Source organism: Pleurodeles waltl, chromosome 11 (assembly GCF_031143425.1).
Source record: "Pleurodeles waltl isolate 20211129_DDA chromosome 11, aPleWal1.hap1.20221129, whole genome shotgun sequence".
NCBI lineage: Eukaryota > Metazoa > Chordata > Amphibia > Caudata > Salamandridae > Pleurodeles > Pleurodeles waltl.
Window position 1 is genome coordinate 96,241,076 of NC_090450.1, and position 24,194 is coordinate 96,265,269.

Below are 24,194 nucleotides of genomic sequence, written 5' to 3' on the forward strand. Positions count from 1 at the left end.
AGGGGGGCCCTATACGTACTTTGCAGAGGGCCCCCCTCAAGTTTTGTTATGGTATTAGAAAGGTGTAGAAATACTGAACCAAAACCTGTGATTAGAGCCAGTAAACAGAGGTTTTTTTGGTTGTGAAAGAATCCATGGTAAAGCCTATTAGGCACTTGATAACATGCTGCCATGGTTTTCCTCGCAATTCGTTCTTCCAAGGAAAGGTTTGTATTGGGATAAATCCATGTGATTTTGTGTGGGCTGGTATTTGGAGGTTGAAGCAGTCTTCGGACCTGATTATGAGTTTAGCAGTTGTACCACTGTGGCAGCGGTCCCAAGAAGACCACTGAGCTGGCAGTCTTCCACCCGCCATATTGCAATGTTTCTGTTGTGCCTGCAGTTTCACAGCGGTGGTCTTCCCACAGACGTGGACCATCGTGCTAGGAACCTCACTTTTTGTAGGTATTGTTCCACAGTGCAAATACATATGTATGTATGTACACGAAGCAAGTGTGGAAAACATACCTTGTCCAACAGTAAGAGTCCACAGCCAATGTAACAATGATTAAATGTACAAGTGATTTACCTTAGAAGTTGACCCCGATGGTGTGGATTTTTCTTTGTGGACAAGTGTGTGCAGGAAAGGGAGGACCTTGGCGAGGGGCTACTTCACAGGGATAGGAGTGGAAACTGGGCAGAAAGTGAGCACCTACCTTATTTCTCTTTTCCACCAGGTTGAGTATGGAGGTCTTTGTAATATGCTGTTTTGTTTAGTATGTGTTTTGCCACGTAACTGTTTTGTGTTTCTTTAAACTTGTTCTCGTGCCATGATAGCGTCTGCAAGCATTTCAAGTTTAAGAATCTTTCTCCCTTTGGCAGTTGCCTTCAGACTCTCGTCTTGGATGTGTGCTTGCTGATGCCGTCGTGGGTCCTCTTCGTTAAGAAATAAACTGACTTTGAAAATCAACCTGAGCTCGGAGCTTGTATTGTTTTGAAAGAACACTATTACTTTCCCACATTTTATGGTACCAGGAGTGGGGTGAAGCTCAGTGCGTTCTTCAATTGCCAGACGGAGAAAATCACTTGCGAGGACCCACCGACCTCGACTTTTGTATCTGCTGTTAAAGGTTCCAGAATTTGCTACTTCTTCCTTCTGAAGTAAGGCCATAGGCGAAGGAAGGCTGAATTGTTTTTTTTCTCTTGTTGCCGGTCACAAGAGGAGAGCATAATGCCTGACGTCGCGCAAGTGGTGTAACACGTTGCCTGGATATCTTTGATGCATGAGGTTCTGGAGGGGCGTGTCCTGGGTGTTCCTGATGCACGAGGTGTGTTGCCTGGATACCTTTGAAGCACGTGGAGTGCGCTTTGTTTACGGATATTACCAGGATATGTCATGAGGTCGTCGCCTAGCCTGGACGCGAGGCGCGTTGCCTAGATACTCATCAAGCGCGAGGATCACGTCTCGTTTAAGGACATTGCTGGAATATTTTTGTGGAGTGTGGCCTGGTTTGGATAATCTTGATGCCTGAGGAGTACGTTTTGGTGACGCATTGCCTAGATACTTCGCAAGGAATCTGTTCTTGCTGCTACCATACCTGGCGATGCACACAGTGAACCTCCCGATACAGTAATCTTCACGCAGTATGCGCAAAGTGTGGCTTTCCTGACTCTTAACTACACTGTCTCCTTAGAAAGGAAAACATTTATTTTGCCAGTATTTTGTTTCAAATGGAAACAGTCCAATGATTTTTTTTCTTTTATATTAGGACAACATTTAATTAGTAATTGCATTTTATGCTTTAAATGTGTTTTGAATGTGACCTTCATGCGCCATACTTCATAACGTTTGCTAGATTTTGTTTTAATCTCTGTGCATTCATAACGTCATCCCAAGGAGCTGTTCAGCCCCCATCTTTTTTACAGAAAGGGGGAAGCCTGATTTGAAATGGTCTGAGTGGTTAAGAATTTTCGAGAATTATCTCACAGTAATCAATGCTATGAATTTCTCACCAGTTAGGAAAATGGCCCTGTTGTTTAACTAATTTGGCGTAGCAGGTCAGTGAGTTTTTGATAATTTACCGCCTGTTCCTGCGCCTCCCATTGAAGGTTCTGAATGGAATGTGTATGAGGAGGGTAAAGCAAGAATGATGATGCAATATTCAGAGGAATCCAGTGTGCTGTTGGAGAGATTAAATTTTGCTATGTGTAAGCAGTCTGTCGAAGAATCGGTTGAGGAAAAGTTGCTATGTTGCGTGTATTGGCAGCTAAGTGGGATTTTGGTAGCAATGTAGATGTATATATACGGGACCAGTTTGTGTTTTATTGTTTTTCAAAGAAAATTTAAGTGCGGCTTTTAGCGTGTCACAACCCGACATTAGCAGAGACAATCGATATCGCTAAAAGCATTGAAAGGTCCATTGTCTCTTCTAAGGTTTTGTCTAATCATGGCACCCACCTGGGGGTCAGCTGTGTAACAGAGGAAAATGCAATTTGCACTGTTAGTGACATATCACAGAAATACAGAAAAAATCAGGGGCAGAGCACCTCTGTTTGTTACAGATGTGGTTCTTATAATCACATTGGGAATAATTCATCCTGCCCAGCTATAGGCAAAAAATGCTTGAAGTGTTGCAAAACAGGACATTTTTAAAAAATGTGCAGCGCTAACAAGTTTAATACTGTTTCAGGTACCAATTTGCCTAAGGTACGAGGTAGCAATGTTAATACTAACGATTCAGAGGAGGATGTACTAGAGTGTGTGGGTAGACTGGCTAGTGTAGATTTGACTGTGGACATACCTAATCAATCTACTGTGGAAACAAAAATAGTATGTATCAAGGACATTTTTCAGACTAAATTCTTGTAGACTCCCTCAATTATCAGGGACAAAGGAAACAATCATAGATCTAGATTCACACAATTTGGTGAAGTGGAGATTCTGGAATTAGTATTGTGGTCATCAGTCTGTATCTTGCCACTAGACATTTTGACGTTGGATGGATCTTTAATTGTGACCCATATGTGAGGCCGTGATAGATGGGAAGCAAATAACTGCCATGGCAGACTCTGGAGCTCCAGTAACCATTTTAGCAGACAGAACTTTTTTATTCTTTGTTGTTTGAATCTATTGTTTCGGAACATCCTGATGTAAGTCTCAAAGCGTTTGGGGATATGGACATAGATTTTCTAGGATTTTCCTGGCCAGATTTAGGAATTTTGGGTAGACATGTGTACACTAAGGTTTATGCAGCTGTGAATGGGAGAGACATTGTGGGCTGGAGAGACTTAGCCAAGCTGGGAATTATTTTATGTCCTAGTCATGACATACCTATTGTCCTAGCGGATGTACTGAATGTTTCTAGTTCCATTTTGTCAGTACTGTCTTCTGAGTCAGTTTTGGACTAGTTGAAAGTTCAATTTCCCAAAGTATTTCTCAATAAGGTAGGAAATGTTCAAGGCTTCGAACACGGCATTGAACTAAAAAAAGGAGCCATACCCATAGTTCATAAGGTTAGACCAGTTCCTTTGAGTATCAGACAGAATTTGAAAGAATTATTGGACAAACTAGTTTCTGAGAGGATAATCACCCCTACAGGCTCATCTGAGTGGGTTCCGCCCATTGTTCTTACATAGAAAAGGTCTGGCGATCTTAGATTGTGTGTGGACTTAAAATCACTTAATAAAAACATACTCGTCGACTGTCATCCACTTCCCCACATACAAGAGATGATCACCAGTGTAGGCAACTCTAAGATTTTTCAACCATTGATCTCCACTCTGCGTAACATCAGATTCCCTTGAGTGAAGAATCTCAGATGCTTACTACTTTCGTTACTCCGTTTGGTGCATTTAAGTATCGCAGACTTCCGTTTGGGTTGACTTCTGCTGCTAGTGTCTTCCAAAAAATGATGGACACATTGTTTGGTAGTATGGGCAATGTTCTGGCCTTTCAAGGCGATATTCTTGTCCACACAAACACAACTGAAGAACATGTCCAGTCATGCGGTATGACAGTGAAATCTGAGAAGTGCAAGAGCATGGTTGAACAAGGGGAATATTTCGGTCACACCATTTCTACTGACGAGATAAAACCAAAACTTTGCACTTTAGAGCCTATCAAAAATTCACCTCTGCCTACGGATAAAGATGTGCTACGTTCATTTTTAGGACTGTGCGAGTACTATGCACATTTTGTGCCAGGTTATGCCTTAATGGTTCAACCTTTAAGGTCTTTACTTAAGAAGGGTCAAAGGTTTATTGGGGATGGCCAAATTGATGCAGCTTTTCAGAAGGTGAAGGATTTGGTTTTATCTGCTCCTTCACTTAAAGCTTTTGTTCCTTTTGGGGAATCGTTCATAGCTGTGGATGCCAGTCTAAAAGGTTTAGGGGCGTTTTTTGGACAGATTGTCGATGGTAAAGAAAACACGGTAGCATTTGCATCTAGGACGCTTTCGGAAGCAGAAAGCAGTTAGAATACCATTGAGGGGGAAGCTTTGCCTTGCGAGTGGGCTGTGGAAAAAATGTAAACCTACATATGGGGCAATAGCTGTGATGTTTATACCAACCACAAGCCTTTAGTGTACCTTCTCAGTGGTAATGGATTAGGAAAGGCTTCTGCTCGCTTGGTTCGGCTATTGTCTAATTTGCAGGAGTATGATTTGAGAGTGAAGTGCATTCAAAGTGGAAAAAACATTTGGGCCGATTGTTTGTCCCACATGCCACTACAACATTCTAGTGAAGAAACAGAGGAGAGTGATAATGAATGTGTAATTGGTTTGGTTGATGCCATCTCAGCTTGTGATGGTAACATTACGATCAATGAATGGAAGACAGCTATGACAGAAGATAAAATTCTCTCTCAGGTTTTCCAAATTATCAACAAGGGGTGGCCTTCAGAGAAGACCCTATGTAGTGTAATGAGAACTTACAGGCAGGTAGCCTGCGAATTATCATTTGAAATTGGTGCTTGCTGATGCCGTCGTGGGTACTCACCGTCTTCCCGCCACAGTCAGCCTGGTGGCGTGCCACATCGTAATACCGCTGGCAGGAACAGGGGCTGCACTCGAGCTGTTGCAGCCTGTGACCGCCATCGATGCAGGTGGCGAGAGGCTGGCAGTGATGGCGGGACCGTGGCGGTCTTTCATCTGTGTAACTGTATGCATCGTAATATGGTGGTCGGACCGTCAACGCTACGGTGGTGATTGACATCACTGACACAGCAGTACCAGGTCCGCCTAGCTCGTAATAAGGTCCTTAGGCCCGTATTTATACTTTTTTTAGCGCCGCATTTGCGCCGCTTTTTGACGGCTAACGGCGCAAACCTACAAAATACAATGGTATTTTGCAAGTTTGCGCCGTTTTTGCGTCAAAAAACGACGCAAATGCGGCGCTAAAAAAGTATAAATACGGGCCTTAATTCATTTCAGTTAGCGAGGCTCGAATTTCTGTTTTTTGATGCTGTTCACAACCATGAGGAATTCACCTTGGAATGGGGTGATGAGCTTTATTTAGAATCTTAAACTCTAATTTTGGATTACATTGAGGCAGATGTGAGTTACTGAATGACATGAGACTAGGAGATGTTACGGTAGAGTGGGATTTCATCCTAGTATTGATGGATCTGTATGTTGCTGTCAGTGAGGAGCGTTTCAAGGAATAAAGACTGAGTGGGTGGCTCCCTGGCATGATGCCCCTTACAAGAGATTTTTTTGTGTCTAGAGGCACTATTCTGTATGAGTTTCTAGCAGATTGTGAGGTATGCAGTGAACCATTGCATGACTGCATCAGAGAGGCACATGCGTTTCTCAAGGGTGTGGGTCAGCACCTGGTTGTTGACTGGAGGGCAAGCAGGATCGGTGGACAGGAGGTTGAAGGGCATTAGAAGGTCATTGTTGACTACCTGGATGTTTGCAGTGTCCACATTTGAAATACTCGTCGTATCCAATGAATGTAATCTAAAAATGTGATTCACTTTGCTGTCTGTGAAGAGAGATGGTTAGATTTATATCTTTATTTAATACACAAAATGTGATACTGTTTTCTAAATAGAAGGAAAGTGGATGTATTATTTCCATTTATTGATAGCAGTAGGTGTGGGGAAAGGATGAATCTGCTTCTTAACTCATTTTAATGTACTTTTACATTAGCATTGTATTCTCTGCTATGCAATTGGCAAAGATTAGAAACAAACAGTCCCATTTTAAGAGACAGATAAATATGGTATTAATATCAGAATCACAGAGGAAATGTGGTGTAGTCTTGGACAGAGACAGCACATAAACATCAAGCACTATGAAACGGAGATAAGTATGGAACAAGCTTTTGGGGGGAGGGGAAGCAGAACCCAGAAGCTACACATAGGTGCAGAGTGGTTATATTTTAGAAGCTGACCCTCCCACAGATGTTCTAAGGCATGGGAAAAGTGGGCAATAGCCCAGGGTTCTTATCTTTCCAGGGAGCCCTGGGAAAGTGAGTTTAATCTCTAACTCACTTCTGTGTATTTCTGTATTTCAACCTTTAATATATAATTAAATTGTGTTTGAAACATAAGGCATGAATTAGCAGAAAATAGGTAATAAACTCAAAGATTTTCCGAACAAGGCCTCAAAATATTTCTTCCTCGGGGGTTCCCCAAAGCTGCTAAGGTGACACTGGAACCTGCTGGACAAGGGGGGATACACAGGGCTCTCGGAGCACAATAAGTGAGCAGGACAAGGCTATCAATGAATTAAAAGATAAAGCAGAGAATATAAACTGAAGAAGGAGAGTGAAAGGAACATTGCATAATAATATTGGATTGTAGTGTATTGAAACATTTGTATAGCCATGACTACCTCTATGTGGGACACTGAAATGCTTGCCTATTGCCTACGCTTGAAAGTTATGCCATGTAGGATGTATGGTTAAGTTTACTTTTTTAAAGGCAAAGTAATATAGTAAACTCTAGCATTCCATTTAATCTTTTTTTGCTCATAATGCATGCTCTATTTTTGTCAGTGCATACCAGTGCTTCAATGTGCTCACCAATCGTTCATACTAAACTAAGTTCGATGTACGTGCTCTGCTCCCAAAAATCAAGCTAAAAATTCCAATATATTCTAATCTCAAATTCCTTCAAATTTAAAAAGTAAAAAAATAAGTTTGCTTTTTTATGTGTATATATATATATATATATATACATACATATAAATATATGTATATATATATATATATATATATATATACATACATATAAATATATGTATATATATATATATATATATATATATATATATATATATAATTAAACATTTATTATTATTTAATTTTATAATAGTTGTGGACCTCCAGGGTCTTTTTGTTAATCCTATGTGAGAAGTGTTTTCATGTTGTGTGTGATGAGGTATGGTTATCGTGTTACGAAATGCAGCGCCTAAAAGTGTGGTGAATGAAGAGATGACCATTTATGGTATTTCTTACGATCAAAATCTACTTACGTAGGGCCTGATTTAGAGTTTGGCAGAGGGGTTACTCCGTCACAAATATGACGGCTATCCCGTCCACCGTATTACAAATTCCATAGACTATAATGGAATTGTAATATGCTGGATGGTATATCCGTCATGTTTGTGACAGATTAACCCCCTCTGCCAAGCTCTTAATCAGGCCCTGAGTTACTAAGTTGTCCAAACTGATATTTTGTTTAAGATTTCTTGAGAGAAGAAAGGAGATGGACATGGGTGGAAGCATTAAACGATAGACTGGAGGAGGGCTGAGGCTTAGTCTGGAATACACATTATTAGAAAAGAGCAATAGCAAAATGGGAAAAGATTATAGTGAGAATGAGGAATATGATATCTGAAAAAGGGGCTTCTGGGATCCTCCATTGAATCACTACTGGAACCTGGGGACCCAAGCCTAAGCCATGTCTAGGATTTGAACCTCAAACCAAAATACTAAAGTACAGAAACAAGTGTAGACAGAACAAATACACACATTATAAAACATTTTTTATTTAATTTTTAAACAAAAAGTATAATAAAATCAAACTTTTAATTGGAATAGTGGAACTTTTCAAAATGTGAGTTTATTTTTTAAAAGACATAGTAATATAGGAAACTCTAGCATTTCATTTTATTTTTTGCTCCTAATGGATGCTCTCTTTTTGTTGGTGCATACCAGTGCTTAAATGAGGCCATCAATCATTTATACTAGATTCTGTGTGATGTACTTGCTCTGCTCCCACAAATCAAGCGAAACATGCCAATATGTTTTAACCTAAATTCCTTCAAATTCAAAGAATAAAGAAACATAAGTTTTCTTTTGTATGTGTATCTAAAAAGTTTAGTAAACATTTAATAAATTATTTAATAATATAACGGTTGTGGACCACTGGAGTAAGCATTGCGGACCTCCGGGGGTCTTCGGACCACAGGTTAAGAACCACTGCCCTAGGCTGTGTGAGCATTCTACAGATCACAATAACATCAAAGCAGGATTTTCTCTCAGGGCCTATTCAAGGAATGGGTCCATAAGGACTAGTTGCTTGCCCCATCTCCTTAACTGGATCACTGCAGTATAAACTTGCTGAGGGCTTCATTGCTTCTAAAATCAATTAAGTGTTTTATTAAGAAACAAAATGCTCCTAATCAGTAAAGCCCAAAGTAGACATATTATGTGCAGACTCACAACTTCCCTTATGTCTGGTGTGTGTTGCTCATCAAGTACTGGTGCTAACCTTGATTTCTGGTTCTGCATTCTTATATATTTATACACAGTAGTCAAATGGCCATTCTATGTGTGGAATCTACAGCCAGTCTTGGCATTTAAGTCTACAGCAGTTTGCATGCTAGGTTTGGTCAGCCAATGCTTATAATGATAAAACAAAAACTAGAAGTCCCAGAATGCAAAGTTGCTACAAGTCTAGGGCAGGCGTAAGGTCACACGCCAGGCAAGGTTACACTTGGCAGCTATGAGCATTACACGAAAATGAAATACACAAATGCAAGAGTGTAAACTAGAAACCTGGCCCCAGAAGGGTCACGTTTGATACAGATATGTTATATATAACACTAGCACCAAAAATTACAATACTAACTTAAGAACTCTTTGGAGAAAGATAAGTAGAAAACATATAGAGAGGACCGAAGCTAGCAAGCGGCTCCATGTCACCAGTGACACTCTGCACCAGTCTCTGAATTTGAGCAGTAGCACATTGCATGTTAAAGCAAAACTGCAAATCTAACGTTGTATGTTCCAAGTTAAAGGAAAACTGCAGATCGCTGAATCTAACATGATGTCGGCTGAAAAAACAAGCCTGGATTGTCGGACGGAGTGGTATATGACAATGAGACACTTAGCGCCCGCGGAGGATGCAGACATAAAGCCATAGCTAACAAGTGGCCCCGCGTCACCCGTGATATCTTCTGGCGAGTCTTAAGTAATAGCACGTTGCACTCTGGGACTTGTAGTGTCTGTTTTAGCATTGGAAGTATGTGCTCAAAAATCTCAGAATGTAAAGTGCTGCTGTCTCAAAAACACAATCTGTCTAAAGGGGGCGCCAAGGCGTGAGGTTATCTGTTAGTTTTTTAAATCCGAATATATGTTGAAACTAACTTGTACACTTCTGGCCTTGCCCTTCAGTTAGAGGGGCTGACAATTCTGGGGCGTCTGGCTGATAGTAGTTTCGTAAAACGTAAATGTAGGATCAGACGCCTGCTGAGCATTCTGGGATACGAAACCAAGGCGGAGCGCAGTGGTTACGGCAATGCAGGCCGCCAGCTCGTCTTCCAGCGGGGTCTGTAGCCCGGGAGAGAGGATGCGGCATGCCCGGCAAATACCGGCAGGAGTAAATTAATCACCTGCCTTCACGTAGCGCTTTGTACTGCAGTTGTACCTCTTCTATGCACTCTAAACAACAGGTATGAAGGATAATAAATTTAACTGTGGACAATTTATCGTCCCCCGGAAGGATGGGCGGCATTTCGTAATTTGTGCACTTTTCCAGCAGGTCACAGCAGTTATCAGCGGTGAGCGTATAAATTGTTGTGTCGTTTTATTGGCTGCACTAGATTCATTTTACTTTTAAATAATCTGTACCGTACTCGTTTTAATCCACATTCAGCAAACTTTTCTCAATCAGTTTGCAGCCTCTCATCGATTCTTTAACATACAATGAAAGGTATGTGTGGGGTTTATCATAATCACAAGACCGTCGAGCTTTCTGCCTCTCAGACACGCACTCCTTTAATATATCTCCGCGTGAAGCCACCTGAGAGTTAGAGAAAGTCTAGTCTTCGATTTTAGACACAAAGAGGCCTCCCCGGATTTGGCGTTTTCATGCGTTTTTTAATGGCGTCTGAGATTGCAGGTTAATGAAGGTCTGTAATGCTGGCCGGTCATCTTCATTACACCGAGTTTAACTCTTCCTCGTCATGGTCCCTACTAAAAGGTATTCTGGGCGTTACACCCTCTGTGTCACTGTCCTCACAAATGAGGATGTAGCCAGAGCACTCAGGTTCCCCATGGCCACCCGTAAGTAGCTCATGCAGTTCAGGTTTTTCTTTGAATTTTGTATCCTCTAGTCCTGTTTCTCCTTTATAAAATCAAGACCACAAGCCCCAGAATGCAGAGTGGAAAGACCTAGACTGGATACAGTGCTCACAGGTCTGTACAGCAAGCAGAAAGTGGTGTCAAGGACCCCCCTATAAACAAAAACACACACGCCACCCCCCCTTAATTTCAAGAAAATTATGCGCCAAGGCGCTTTTAAGAAGGCCATTGACGCTTACCAATGCCTGTACCTACACAGCTACTAACCATCACTCTCCTAAAAATATCAGGATTGTGACTATCCCTCATTATCTGAAGCTACACTAATGGTCTGGGCAGCAGGTATTATTACCCTTTATTAGAACATTGGCATGTCGAGAGCTCCATTAAAGACAATGGAGGAGCTCTGGGCTTATATTTCAGGCTCCCAGTTTTCAGTTTTTACTGATTTTTACAGAATAATAGAGTTGGAAAACAATGGGTTTCCTATCTGTATTTATTTTTAAAAGCGGAAAAATACTGAAAAGTGTGCTTCTTAGGAGTAATTTTCCATACTGTGTGTTGTGAATTCCAAGACAACAGATGAGCAGATAGACAGCATGGGGAGTTAAAAACCGGTTAAGATACCTTTAAATACAGGCATATGTTAAAATAAATTTGTAGTAAATGTACTAATATTTTTCACTGGATGTAGTGTTTTGCTATATTTGGATGCTGAATTTGCTAAAACACAACAGGCATCAAAGTATGTGTGCGTGTTTATCAGTTGAACAGATATGGAAATGTACCATTTTTGACTCCACATATTTGCAGGTCAGTCATATAACTCGGGCTTGGAGCCTTTTACAACCAGTATTACCCTCAGCAGTGGGCTATAAGGCTATAATGTATAGTGAATTACCCTTCAAGATAAAGAAACTGTCTATTCAGATGAAGTAAACTTGAGTTCAGTGGCTCAAACTGAAGTTGCAGCAGACATGTCTCACTCGAAGGCCTTTCGCAAAGGTTGCCTGGTCGTCTTAAACTGCGCATTGCTGTATTTTGGTGCTAAATTGGTACTAATTAGGTGAAATTCATTCCTGGACTGCGTTACCATGTGTAAAAATGATTAATGAAGTACTACTATCAAAAAATCTTCTGCGTGATGCAACATAATTTGCCTTTTCGTGGCGTATAATTTAGTCAACTCTGCCACATAATTTGGTCCTCCACTGCCATATAATTCTTGCTTATAATGTGAAACAAAAGTATGTGGAGAAGACGAAGGAGCAGATTTACAGTTGGACATGGATACCCCTGTACACTCTGCCCAGGAGCCTGCCATCCGTCATGAAGAACAGCCCTGAAAAGGAAAGGGGAGACGACTCCAACCGAGCACAAGTTCAAGCAATGACTGACAGAATCCCACCTTTGATGGGCACACAATGCTTTCCAGCCATATGTTGAAGTGCATATGTAACACAAAGGTCATCTGTATTATGAAATACTTGACTGAGCTTGATACACTTTAATTGCTAGCCAAATACCAAACAAATCATAGTCCTGACCAACCTAAACAGAACCCTCAGTATTCATTGTGGGCAACAAAATATCCAGAGAAAAGCGAAAATGTGATATGGCCTTGGGCAGGAAGGAGAGATAAGGCTTTAGCTAGAAGTTATCCAGAGGAAAATATAAAGAAGGCGCCCACTATGAAAGAGCCCTACGCTCTCCAGTGTGCCTTGATGAAGTATTTGCAACTGAAAGCCTTCCAGGTCAATTTTTTTCAAATTCTGTATTTTGTTGATGTATGGCATATATGACAATACCAATATTTAAAGCATTGAATAGAAACTACACCCTAACACTGGTCCACCTTTTTTATTGAATAAGCAAACACTTAGAAATTTACCTAATTTAAAACATAGTTGAAAATCATTACACTTCATTGTAAAATTGAGTATTTCGTACACACTAGAAATCTGAAGCTTTCTGTATGATGGTACGGACAAGTCTATTCTTTATTTAAGGGCTCCCGAAAATATTATTGTGTGTTATTGTCCCCTCCTGACACAATGGGTACATTAGGACTGTTTCCAAAAGATTTTTTCAGCCTGTTCTAAGCTGCCATACTGGGAGATGACTGAGTCTTAAGTTCAGCAACCAAAGTCTTGCTTCGGTCACACATTCAATGGAAATAGCAGAGGTCATCCTAAGATTAATTATATTATTATATGTACCATAATTATTGTAGGCATCAAGTTCCATTTAGTAACTTTTCCCTATTTCCAAGTGTGTTATTTTTCCCCTATCTTGTGCCTCATTGTGTATGCCAGTTCTAGCAATATAAAATGAAGCCTATTACAGATTTTTCTCTATTTGCATCTGTCTTTTGACATTCACAACCATGCAAGAGTAGGTTCACAGATTTAAAATCTTTTGTTTGCAGCAGCATGCCCGTGCCTCTTTATCAACATTCTTCTCTTTCATAATTAATTAATTAGACTTTTAATGGCCAATGATCAATTCCTCCCATCTTTCATGTCTAAGATCAAGAGAATAAAAGTATCGTATTGAAGCTGTTGCTTCCTCAGTTTTCGATGAAGAATATTGTCTGTTTAGAATAGCAAATGTATGTGCTTTCAGGAGGTTTTCTAAAATATTCCTCTTCTCTATGCTTTAAACAAGCTTAGAATATGTTTCAGAAAAAAGGCAATTTTTCTAATGTATTTACGGAAGAGTCTTCCATTTTAATTGTATGGCTTCTTGCATTAAAATCTCCCTTAACTGGGAATGGAATGTATAATAATTCTCTAATTCTGCTAAATTATTCCCCAAAATCTCCAGATAATTATTGTATTTAGCTCTTGGTGTAATGTACATATTTATCAAGATGAAACTCCGAAAGGGAAAATAACATGTAGACCAAACACGTTTACTAAAGCCTTTAATTATTACTACAAAAAATTCCTGGTGCTTTGAATACATTTCAATTCCCCATTCATAATATTTGAGATTAGGGACCTGTGTGTGTATTGTTTGTTCTGTGAGCAGACTCATATTTCTAGAAGCCCTTCACACCACCCCAGCAGCCTCCTCAAAGTTATCTCCTAAAGCAGCTCTTCAAAAACCTTTCCACAGATAGGTCCAGGAAGCCAGGAGTTCTGTCAGAGAGGTGGACATGTTTAGGAAACCAGAAGGCCTCTCACCGAGATGAATATGTTTATGTTCCAGAAGTGCCTTTAAAGATAGAATTTGCACTTTGCACCATGTTATCACAACACATTTTTCTTCTAGTTCTGGACTTTCCTGTTAAAAATCGTTAAAAGGTGACTTAGTCCTGCTGTTCAGCAGAAGCAAATTAAGACCCTAACAACTAGAATTTATACATTGCGAACTGGAAGCCATTGACTGGAATAGTAATATTTTTTTATGACATGGAGCAAGGTAGAAACCATACTCACAGCCAATGATGTGTCCAATAGGACTGTCTCACCTTTCCTACAACAGTCCCTTCACAGACAGATATATGTCCAGACAGACCTTCTTGTCTAGGAGCCTTCCCTCCAATAGGAATATTGTGAGGATTTGGGTGTACCAATGGCATGACCTATCGTGCAGTACAGTCTCAAGTACTGTCTTGTGGGTCTAGCCAGGTACATTTACTTAACCTTAAGCTCAATCCTGGGTAGCTGTGGCTGCAAGCAGTAAGGTTTAGCAAAGGAGCAATATGTAAATCAGAAAGAAACAAGACACTAATGTAATAAACTAGACATTATTTTTATACTTTTTTAGATAGCTTAATCATTATAATCCACCAGAGGGTTCCAGAGATACCGCTTTTAGAAACAATAAATAACTTTTAGATCAACTGCAAATAAGCACTGGGCAACAAAAAGTTTGGAAACTTTTGAATAGTTTGAGACAGTTAGTTAGTTTGACAACTTCTGCCAGAGTTGAGCAGCCAAGTCCACCAGGACAGAGGTCTACGGGGTCAGAATGGACAGTTTGGGCAGTTACCCTGCCACCGGAGCATTTTTGTAAAACCAAGATCCAAACATGAGGGATGCATGCTTAAAGGTGCTCAAGGATGCTCCTGATGCTGTGAGGTCCACGGGGTGAAGTCCGGTCTAGTTCTTGGTCCTCAGGTAAGTGGGGATGACTCTGTCCGCAGATCTCGGGTTCCCACAAAGCCCTCTTTGCACGGTACCAAGGGCTACTGATGCAGAACTTGTGCTTTTTTTGGTGGAGGCTGGTGACCGCTTGGGTGACGAATCTGGTCACAACTATACTCATAATTCCAGCGGACAGGGGTGCATCTTTTGGCTATTTTTTTTAATTGTAGTTTGGGGTGCCCAGCATCCGGTAGCTGCAGAGTTTCTGTGGTGGCCACTAGATATGCAACTTGGGCTTAACCAGCTTTAATATCTCCAGTGCCATTCTGGGGATGGGCAGTCAACTGACCCTTGGAGTCTCTGCTTTGGACTGGAGCTTGGAATCAACTTTTTTTAAAGCCGAGCTCGCAGAATAGGGTCCAAATTCTGCTTGCCCAAAGTGCAGTAGATGCAGTTGCTCCAACCTCATAGCATCTCTTTGTGTGCTTCCAATGGGTGCAAAGTAGTCTTCTTCTCATCCCCTCTTCCAGGTTCAGCGGGTGCTGAAGGTAAACGTGCCAGGGGTGCCATATTTATCCCAGGAAAGTGTCCCAAGGTGATCACATGGTCAAGAGCCAATGGGCTACTGAGTCCCCTGTTACCTAGTGATGAAGTTCTGTGATGTGTGGCATTTGGCTATCCCAAAATGCCATATTCTTGCCCGTTTCAAGATGGCATGACATTTCCTTGGTTGTGAGGAGCAAGGTAGCCCATCCTAGAGGTATGACTACCTGAGGGCAACATACCAAAGGTAAAACCGGTTTGGGGGTGAGTTTCCCCACTATGGCCCTGGCTCTGTCTGTCTACAGGAACAAAAGGCATCCTGCGCCAGGGTATTGGGCCAGGCAGCCCATCAAAAGTGGCTTTCCATCTGAAGCTCACCTCTAAACGAACCCCCCCCCGAGTGGCTATCCACACAGAGGAGGTGACACCTCACTGCTACGGCACTGCCCTTTGTTCCTGAGCCTAGGAGTCATTCACATCTGTTCACAGGAGGGCAAAACCTGTCTGAGTGCCTTTGGGGGGCTGCTGGACAAGCAGAGCACAGTTAATAGTGACACTATCGACCTGGGTATCAGGTCGCATTTAATGCCACAACTAATTTGATACCTCACATGACCCAGTTTGATAGTCCTAGTCAAAAGTTAGCCGGGTGGGGATGCCACATGGTAACCCTATACTAGCCAATGGGTCTACCAACTTTACCCGCAGCAAAATGGCAATTTGGAAGTGTTGCTGCTACGACGTATTACTTAGCAAAATATTGCTCCCAGCCATAAGACTCAATAGGCCTTCCTTAGGGAAGTCTTACATATAAGGTTAAGGCATAGGATGGCTTTCCCATTGGTTTAATTGGCAAAGTTGATCTGGCAGTGCAAGCACTATCCTTCTATTCTGCAATGGCAGGTTAGGAGCCATTTTGTACATTGTACACGAAGGGTGGCGCAAACAGTGGTTCAGCCCTGAGTGGACACCTTGCCTTACATGCTCTGGGTACCATATAGGGACTTATAAATATGTCAGGTCTTGCCAATTAGGTGTATCCATCTCAACAAGTAATTTGTGTGGGGTTAAGCACTGAGGTCTGGTTAGCAGGACTCAAGGCACTCGTTGAGTTGAAAAACCAACAGCTTCAATCCAAAAAAATGGTGTTGAACATTCAGAAACAGGCATTTCCTTACATCGATTAATTTCATTTTAGCATTCTCAAGCAGTACTCAAACACATCTCAAGGCAGTAGCAAAGAGCAGCACTCTCAAAGACACGGATATGTCCAGAATGCTAGTGCACCACCAATCCATTCATAGACAAGGATATGTTCAGGAACACATGCTTCCCAGAAGGAGTCACAGAAGCAGATATGTTGAGGTAATTGGGTTCCAGACACACTCTTAAAGATAGGGATAGATCCAGTTAGCTTGAAGTAGCAATCTCAAAAACATGGCTATATCCTGCATATTAGCTCCCAGAGCTCTTGCAAGCAATGATTTTTCTAGGCATCCAATTGCAGCATCTCTGTCACACACAGAAGTATGTCCAGGTAGTCTGCTCAAAACAGCACTCTTATAGAAAGGCATATGTCCAGGATAGCAATCAACAGTAGCCAGACCAACCGCAGTCAAATCATATAAATTGATATGTTCAGGAAGACCAGCTCCCCAGCCCTGCCACATACATGAATATATCCAGGAAGACAACACAACCAGAAGCCACGTCACAAACTACATATTCAGGGGGTTATTCTCAAAGGTACTTTGCAAGATTAAATCTAAACATGCAAAGTTACTTCTACACTGTGCAGAAACTTTACTACTTCAGGCTACTGCCCAACTCTAACTATAAAGTTACTATAAAGTGTAAACCTAGCTGTCCACATCCTCTAAAAAAGGGTGTGGAGTCTGTGAAAACATCAAATATGACTGTAACGTTACTACTAATAGTGAATTTACAACCACTTGGCTGGCAGAGATCTCTCTATGGTAAAACATAGGGAAATTTCTAAAAGTTTATTAAAGTTACAAATATAATTAAAATGTTTGTTTTTGTAAAATAGTTGATATATGTATTTTAAATGTAAAATTTTACAAAATGCTACAACGCTATTAACTACATTAAAAAATCATTTATATTACAGTAAGATTATTTTTTAAGATGTATTTTTTAAAAACATCTAAAATGTTTATATTTATTATAAATCAAACGTTACTAAAATGTATGTATAGAATTATTTTAATTGTTTAAACAAACCTAAAGTTACATTTATTTTTGATTTTTAAAACTGTTCACAAAATAATTTTAGACCAAAATAATATTTTAATAATTTGTTTATTTTTTACATTAATATAACGTTTTTAGACATAGAAAGACATGTAACTAAATCATTTTAACATTATTTTGTATGAGTTTTACTTTAAGTCCCTGAGTGCATTTTTTTTATTTATTTTTTATTTATATATTTATTTTGTTGTGTGGGAGGCTTTTGCAATCACTATGACTGGCCATATGTGGTGTTGGACTTACTCAGTTTCTGAGCAATTTTACAACTGTTTTGGAACTTTTTGGCTGCAGTAACTTTAGAAGTGCAGTTTGTGACTAGGAAGAGGTGTTGTCTTTTGTGAGTGGATGCATGTTCCTCCCTAAACCCCTCCCATTTAGTCATAAATATTAACCATTTTTGGCCACTTCTTTTTACCTTTCACATTCACTAATTAAACCTGGACATATGTGTGGGTTGATCTTTGTGGTCAGTTTGGAAACCTAAACAGAAAAGATAGAAGAGGTGGAGTTTCACTTAGGTTTGTGAATATAGTACTAGTGCCACTAAATATACTATGATACCCAGTTTGTAAATAGGTCTCATAGTTTCCAGGAGTTCTGTCCCAGCAGCACTCCCACACTACTATGCACAAGAAGGGGTGGCTCCTCCACAGTGGGGGAGGGGAATCGCTGCCCTGGATGAGAAAGCAGATAAAAAATAAAACGATAGCTTACTATCGTTTTATTTATCATCTGCTGGCTCAGCCAGCAGTTACAGGGCTGGGTCCCAAGGGGATGGGGTGGGGCAGGAGGGGAGAGTGGACAAGTGTGTTTGGAGGCCAAACACGCATGCGCACTTGGGTTTCTCCACCCCGGCTGTGTAGAAAGCCAGGCTGGAGAAACAGCACAGACCCCAGGCTTGTGTCTGACAGAACAATCCTGGTGCTGCTTACATGCTATGTTTAGCATGTAAGCAGCACCAGGATTTGCTGGGGAGCTGGTGTTGGTGTCCCAGAGAATGCTGGGACACCACCAGGAGCAGAGGACCGAGGAAGCAGGAGACGGGGATGGGTGGCAAAAGGGAAGTAGTTTTTGTTTAAAAAAAAAAAAAGTTTCCTCCGATGCCACTCTCCCCACCCCACTCCTTGCCTAATCGTAATTGTAATAGTATTTATTTATATAGCGCTTACTACCCCTGATGAGGCGTCAAAGCGCTTTTTGGAGAGTAGCATGCTACTCTGGAACCCAAAAGGAATTAGTGGTGGATTACTATAGGGAAATATGAGTACAGTTTTAGTGTTATTATGAGTTAATTTGAGCCGCAGATATGTGAGTTTGTTAGTTAGATTGACTGGAGTAATGGAGGGGTGGAGGAGGGAAGAATCCAGAAGTGTTAATTGGGAGTTCGTGGTAATAGGTTTTAGGCTTGGGATGAGTAAAGGGGGGATGGAGGAGTGAAGAGTCTGTGGAAAGGGTTAGGGAGATCATAGTAGGAGGGTGAGATAAATGAGGGAGAATATAGTATGGTTGGTTCGGAGATCATGGTAGTATATGTGGCGGCCACCTCTGTGCACAGGTAATCTGTTACCCACAGCTTTCTCACAGGACCCAGTAGCTGTCACCAAGACAGCTTTCTCCTAACAGTGCTAACCCAGACAACATAGGTTCAAGCCACTGGTTTCCAGCAGACTTGTCACAGAAACCTCATATCGAATTAGGTAACACCCAGAGCCTCTGTGATAGACATAAAAGCTACTGAGGTAGCCAGACCCAGTGACTGTCTCTAGTATATGGATATTTCCCAGTGCTTCATTTGTAAAAGAATAAGTGCTGGGTACCTAGCATCTGGCTGGTGCTATGAAAGGTCAAAATGAGGAATACCAAGGCTGCTTAGTCTTGATTCCATCTCATGCCTTTTTAATCCATCACCAGATATTCCCTGACTCTTTATCCCACTCTTAGAGCTTCTTATTTCTATTAATACCTGCTTTCTCCCTTGGTCACAGTTTTTCAGTCTTTCTTTTTCTCAATTCAGCTTTTTTGTGTTTTTCTGTGGATAAAAGCCTTTGGAGGCAAAATATGCACTGGTAAGGCCCACCTGCAACCACCGGCTCAAATTAAGCACAGACGTGCCCACCTCCAAGCAGCCTTCCCCCGCACAAAACCAAAGGTTACAGGGACATTATAGTTAGGTTCACGTTTTACCCCCACAAAACCACAGAAATTCAGCAGGAATCATTATACTTTAATTTAAGAAACTATAACTTGTAGCCTAAAGTTACTTTTCAGCACAAGTTATAGTTTTTTCAGATATGTAGAACTATAACTGCTGAATTTCTATGCTTTTATGTGGGTAAAATGTGAACCTAACTATGACATCCCTATAACCTTTGGCTTTTTCAGTAAATTTCTATGTTTTTTTTAAATGTAAAGTAATATAGAAATACCATATGTTAAAACAACCACTGCTACGCAGGGTCGCCAAACCTGCTACATGCACCAAACCCCATGCTGTGCACGGTCTTTGGTCATGCCCTTCAGGGGTATGGTGTGTGAGTGAGGTTTTTTTTTCCCATTGGGCCTCAGATCCACAGGTATCCCGGGATCCGGGAAGGATCTGCATCCCTAGCTTCCTGCTAAATTTAGTGTAATTCTGTTCAGCGGTTCTAAACTCTGCAAAATCTCTATAGACATAGAAGGGGGAAAGCACATTTTGGGACATAACCCCCTATTTTTCTCAGTTAGACTTGATGAAGCACCATGAAACTTCCCATGCACAACTAGACCAAGAAGGGAAATTCTGGAAACTTTTGTAAAGCTTTGTCAAAGGGCGCCAAAGTTATTTGCAAAACAAAAAACACTTTGCCTCTGGGAAAAGTTGGTCCTATGTATAATTACCTTATGGCGATCGCCAGTAATGTGTGTGTGTATATATTTATTTATTGATTGCCAGTAGGTAGTTATAGTTAAAACTATGTTTCCATAGAAAAAGTGTTTTTTTTTACTTGCCTACCTCTTTGGTGCCGTTTGATGGATCGGCACGACATTTTCCAAAGAAAGTTTGCCAGTGATTCTTGTTGCACATGGAAAGTTTTGGGGTGATCTGTCAGGCAGGGGCTGAGAAAAAAGTGAGGAGAGGTAAAAAAAAACATGCGTTTCCCATGTTAATTCCCATAGGGGTATTGAACACTACTACAGCCCAAACCTCCAAATGGAACAACACCAAATTTGCCACAAAGGTAGGCTTTGGTACGTAGATTACGCTTTGTATTATTTGGTGAAAATCAATTCAGTAGTTTTTGAGAAATTATAGGGGAAATACATTTTAATATTTAGGGCCGCAGATCCATTGCCACGTTTTCGCAATGATCGTGGCGTATTCGCAAATGCATGTCAATAGGAATGCTGAGATTAGCTGGCCACAACCTGATCAGAAAGTTGTGGCTGCCATTTTAGGTAATGGGACATGTCCCCAGGGCTGAGAAATTAAGCGAAAAGTCAAATAACAGGTCAGAGTGGAGGTACCCTGACCCCAAGGCTGTGAATAGGGGTATTTAAGCGTCAAATTATGCCCTTAAAAATATTTTTCCATGCGGGACGATATTCGTGAATACACTGTGATGCTCAGCACAGCCCCCCAGGTAAAATTGCGAGGAGTTCGCTAATAACTCCCAATTTTTTTTATTTTTTAAATTTACTCATGAAAGCAATCTGACCCTCACACCCCAACTCAGACCCTTACACACCCACTCACAGAGCCACTCAGACCCTCATGCATCCACTCACAGACCCACTCAGACCCTCACGCACCCACTCACAGAGCCACTCAGAGACTTGCCCACCCATTCACAGACCCCCCTAAGAGACTTGCGCACCCACTCACAGACCCACTTGGAGACTCACACACCCACTCAGTGACTCATGCACCCTCTGAGACCCCCTTAGACACTCATGCACCCAGTCAGACTCACTCACGTTTTCACACACCCACTTACAAACCCACAGACACTCGCACATCCACTCTCTCACACACACACACACACAGACTCCCTCTCACACCTACTCTCACACCCAGACAGACACTCTCACACCCACGCAGACACTGTCACACCCAATCTCACACCCAGAGATATCCTCTCATACCTATTTTCACACCCAGAGAGACCGGCCCTGCACAGCGCAGGGTTGGGTGGCTGTAGGGGGTTGACTGCAGGGCCTGGCCACAGGCCAGACCCTGCAGCCAACCCCTGGCGTGCACGGCCTAAGGCCATGCAGGTGGTGGTTGGAATAGCGTATAGTAATTCAAATTATTTTGTGTTTAAAAAAAAAAAAGACAAAGAAAAGGATACAAATTCACTGAAAAAAACTAAGGTTACAGGGACGTTATAGTTAGGAAATAGAATTTAAAAAACATAGAAATTCACTGACAAAAAACCAAGGTTACAGGGACTTAAGAGTTAGGTTCTGAATTTACTCAGTAAGTAATACTTAATTGCAGATTAATAAAAATCATTGCATAAACAAACCTCCAAGGATAAAGTACATATTATCAATAAGATAAAAATCAATATATTAAAACAATGTCCCTGATCATAAAAGTAAACATTATGCATAGATATAAATGGATTGGAAGGCTGAGGACATACCGTATAACGTATGTGTACACCGCAAGATTAATACGTGTGAATTTACTCGTACAAAACCTTAGAAATTCAGCAGTGATGGTTAGTTATTTCAAGTAACTATAACTTGTGCCCTCACCATGAAATGCTAATTATCCCAGTTATTACAGCATTCATGACCACTTCTACAACGTTATTATTAAAAATATAAATGAAGCATTAGCAGGCAAATTTATGAAGAAAAAACTGTGCATGGCAGGGGCTCGAGTTAGTTACCTTAGGACGCAAGTTATAGTTACTTGAAATAATTCTGACTATAAAGGCTGAATTTATAAGTTTTCGTACAAGTAAATTCAGAGCCTAACTGTGATGTCCTGTAACCTTTTGTTTTTTTCAGTGAATATATATATATATATATATATATATATATATATACACACACACACACCTCCAGGTAGCAGGCTCCCAAAATCCCTCTTCAAGACGAGGTAAAATTATGCTTGGACTGCCAGCTCTAAGCAGCCCCTTCACAGATATAGACATGAACAGGAAGGCGGTGGCCAGGAGCCCTGTCACAGACCACATGTTCATGTGTCCAGGCCACAGATGCCCTGCAACAGAGATGTCCTTTAAGTTAGCTGCCAGCCACCCGGTCACAGACATGTCTTATCCAGCCCCGAACTCTCCCAGACAAGGGCATTAAGTAGGCAACCAGTAACCAGGTAGCAGGCACAGTGATGTGCTGTACACACCTCCCAAATGCATTCTTATATATACACGACAGGAGCTGGCTACAGGCTCCTAAAAGCCCTGCCACTAACACAGAAATGTCTGATAGCCAACCCCTAGAATCAGTCTCCACAGACCGATATTTCCAGGAATGTGGGTGCCAACAGCCTCCTCACAGACAATGAAATGTCCAGGTAGCAAGCCCCCAACAGTGCTTTTAATGACGCAGGTATGTCCAGGGAGCCAGCTCCTAGAAGCCCTATTACAGACAAAGAAAGGTCCAGGTTTCTTAGCTAGCTCCTCCAGCCATCTCACAAGGATGTGTCCAGGCAGCTAGCGGCCAGCAGTCATCATATACAACGATGTGTCAAAGTAGCTAACCTTTAACAGCACTTTCAGAGACACGTATATATTCTGTGCACATAGAAGCTCTGTCAAAGATAAAGGTAGGTTTAGGTAGCTTAGCTAGCTCCTACAGCCATCTCACAATGATGTGTGCAGGCAGCTAGCTCCCAGCAGCCAGCGTATAAAAGGATGTGTCAACGTAGCTAGCCATTAGCAGCTCTCTCACAGACACAGATATGTTATGTGCTCCTAAAGGCCTTGTCACAGATAAGGATAGGTCTAGGTGGCTACCTTGGGCAGCTCACAAGGATGTGCCCAGGCAGCTAGCTACCAGCAGTCATCATATATAGGGATGTGTGTTACATGTTTATATTAAAATTGTGATAGCTAAGCAGTGGGATAGCTACATCTAAATTGGGATCACACAATACCCACAACTGTTCTTGAACCTTTTTGTTCTTAACATGGACAATAATTTGGTCCCTAATCATTTCTCCTGTAATTTGACCAAAATTACAGTGCACTGGAGCTCATGCCTGGAGCTCTTGCAACTACGTGGTTACCCTGGTAACCAAGGGGATCATCGCTACGTATCTATGCTACGTAACATGACTGTCTGATACCTAGCAACAAGTTCTGTCAACGTATCAATATTATGTAACATCATTTGATGTTCAGATTTCAGCATTCTTTTGAATGAAGTTCCCGTTCTTCCCATTCCTGTCCTGTTTTTTTTCCTTCATGATTGCTAACATCTGGAATGCGAGATGAAAAAGAGGTAAATTACTGTTAATCACGTTTGGGACACTTTGAATTCCATACATATTGAAGAAAGAAGAAAATGAGTTATAACATGCAGTTTGATCCACTGTCAAAATGTCTTGAAAATAAAGGTGAGCCACCTATTCCAAGGGTCAGGTAGAAAGAAGAATTCACAACATATCTTAAAGCCATTGATGGTGAAAGGATGGCTGCAGAAAGGAAAAAAAGTATTTTTCTACATTGTTTAGGTTCAGAGGGTCAAGTGGTATTTAGAACTTTACCAGCTATGGAAGGTCAAGGTGACAGGAATGTGTATGAAGAAGCTTAACTAAGG

At 41.2% G+C, this 24,194-nt stretch overlaps 1 protein-coding gene across 3 annotated transcripts in view; it reads left to right on the forward strand.

The window, feature by feature from the left end:
* The window catches only part of MECOM (MDS1 and EVI1 complex locus), a 1,802,619-nt gene that overhangs the window by 1,647,606 nt on the left and 130,819 nt on the right, over positions 1-24,194 (forward strand). Inside the window, exon 1 of one of the 3 annotated variants that reach the window (XM_069213206.1) lies at positions 9,732-9,881. The exons of the other annotated variants lie outside the window; for them this stretch is intronic. Coding sequence (XP_069069307.1) covers positions 9,864-9,881 — 18 coding nt within the window. The 5' untranslated portion in view covers positions 9,732-9,863. Of the gene's footprint in view, positions 1-9,731; positions 9,882-24,194 lie in introns of those variants that run through there. 3 annotated transcript variants of the gene reach the window in all.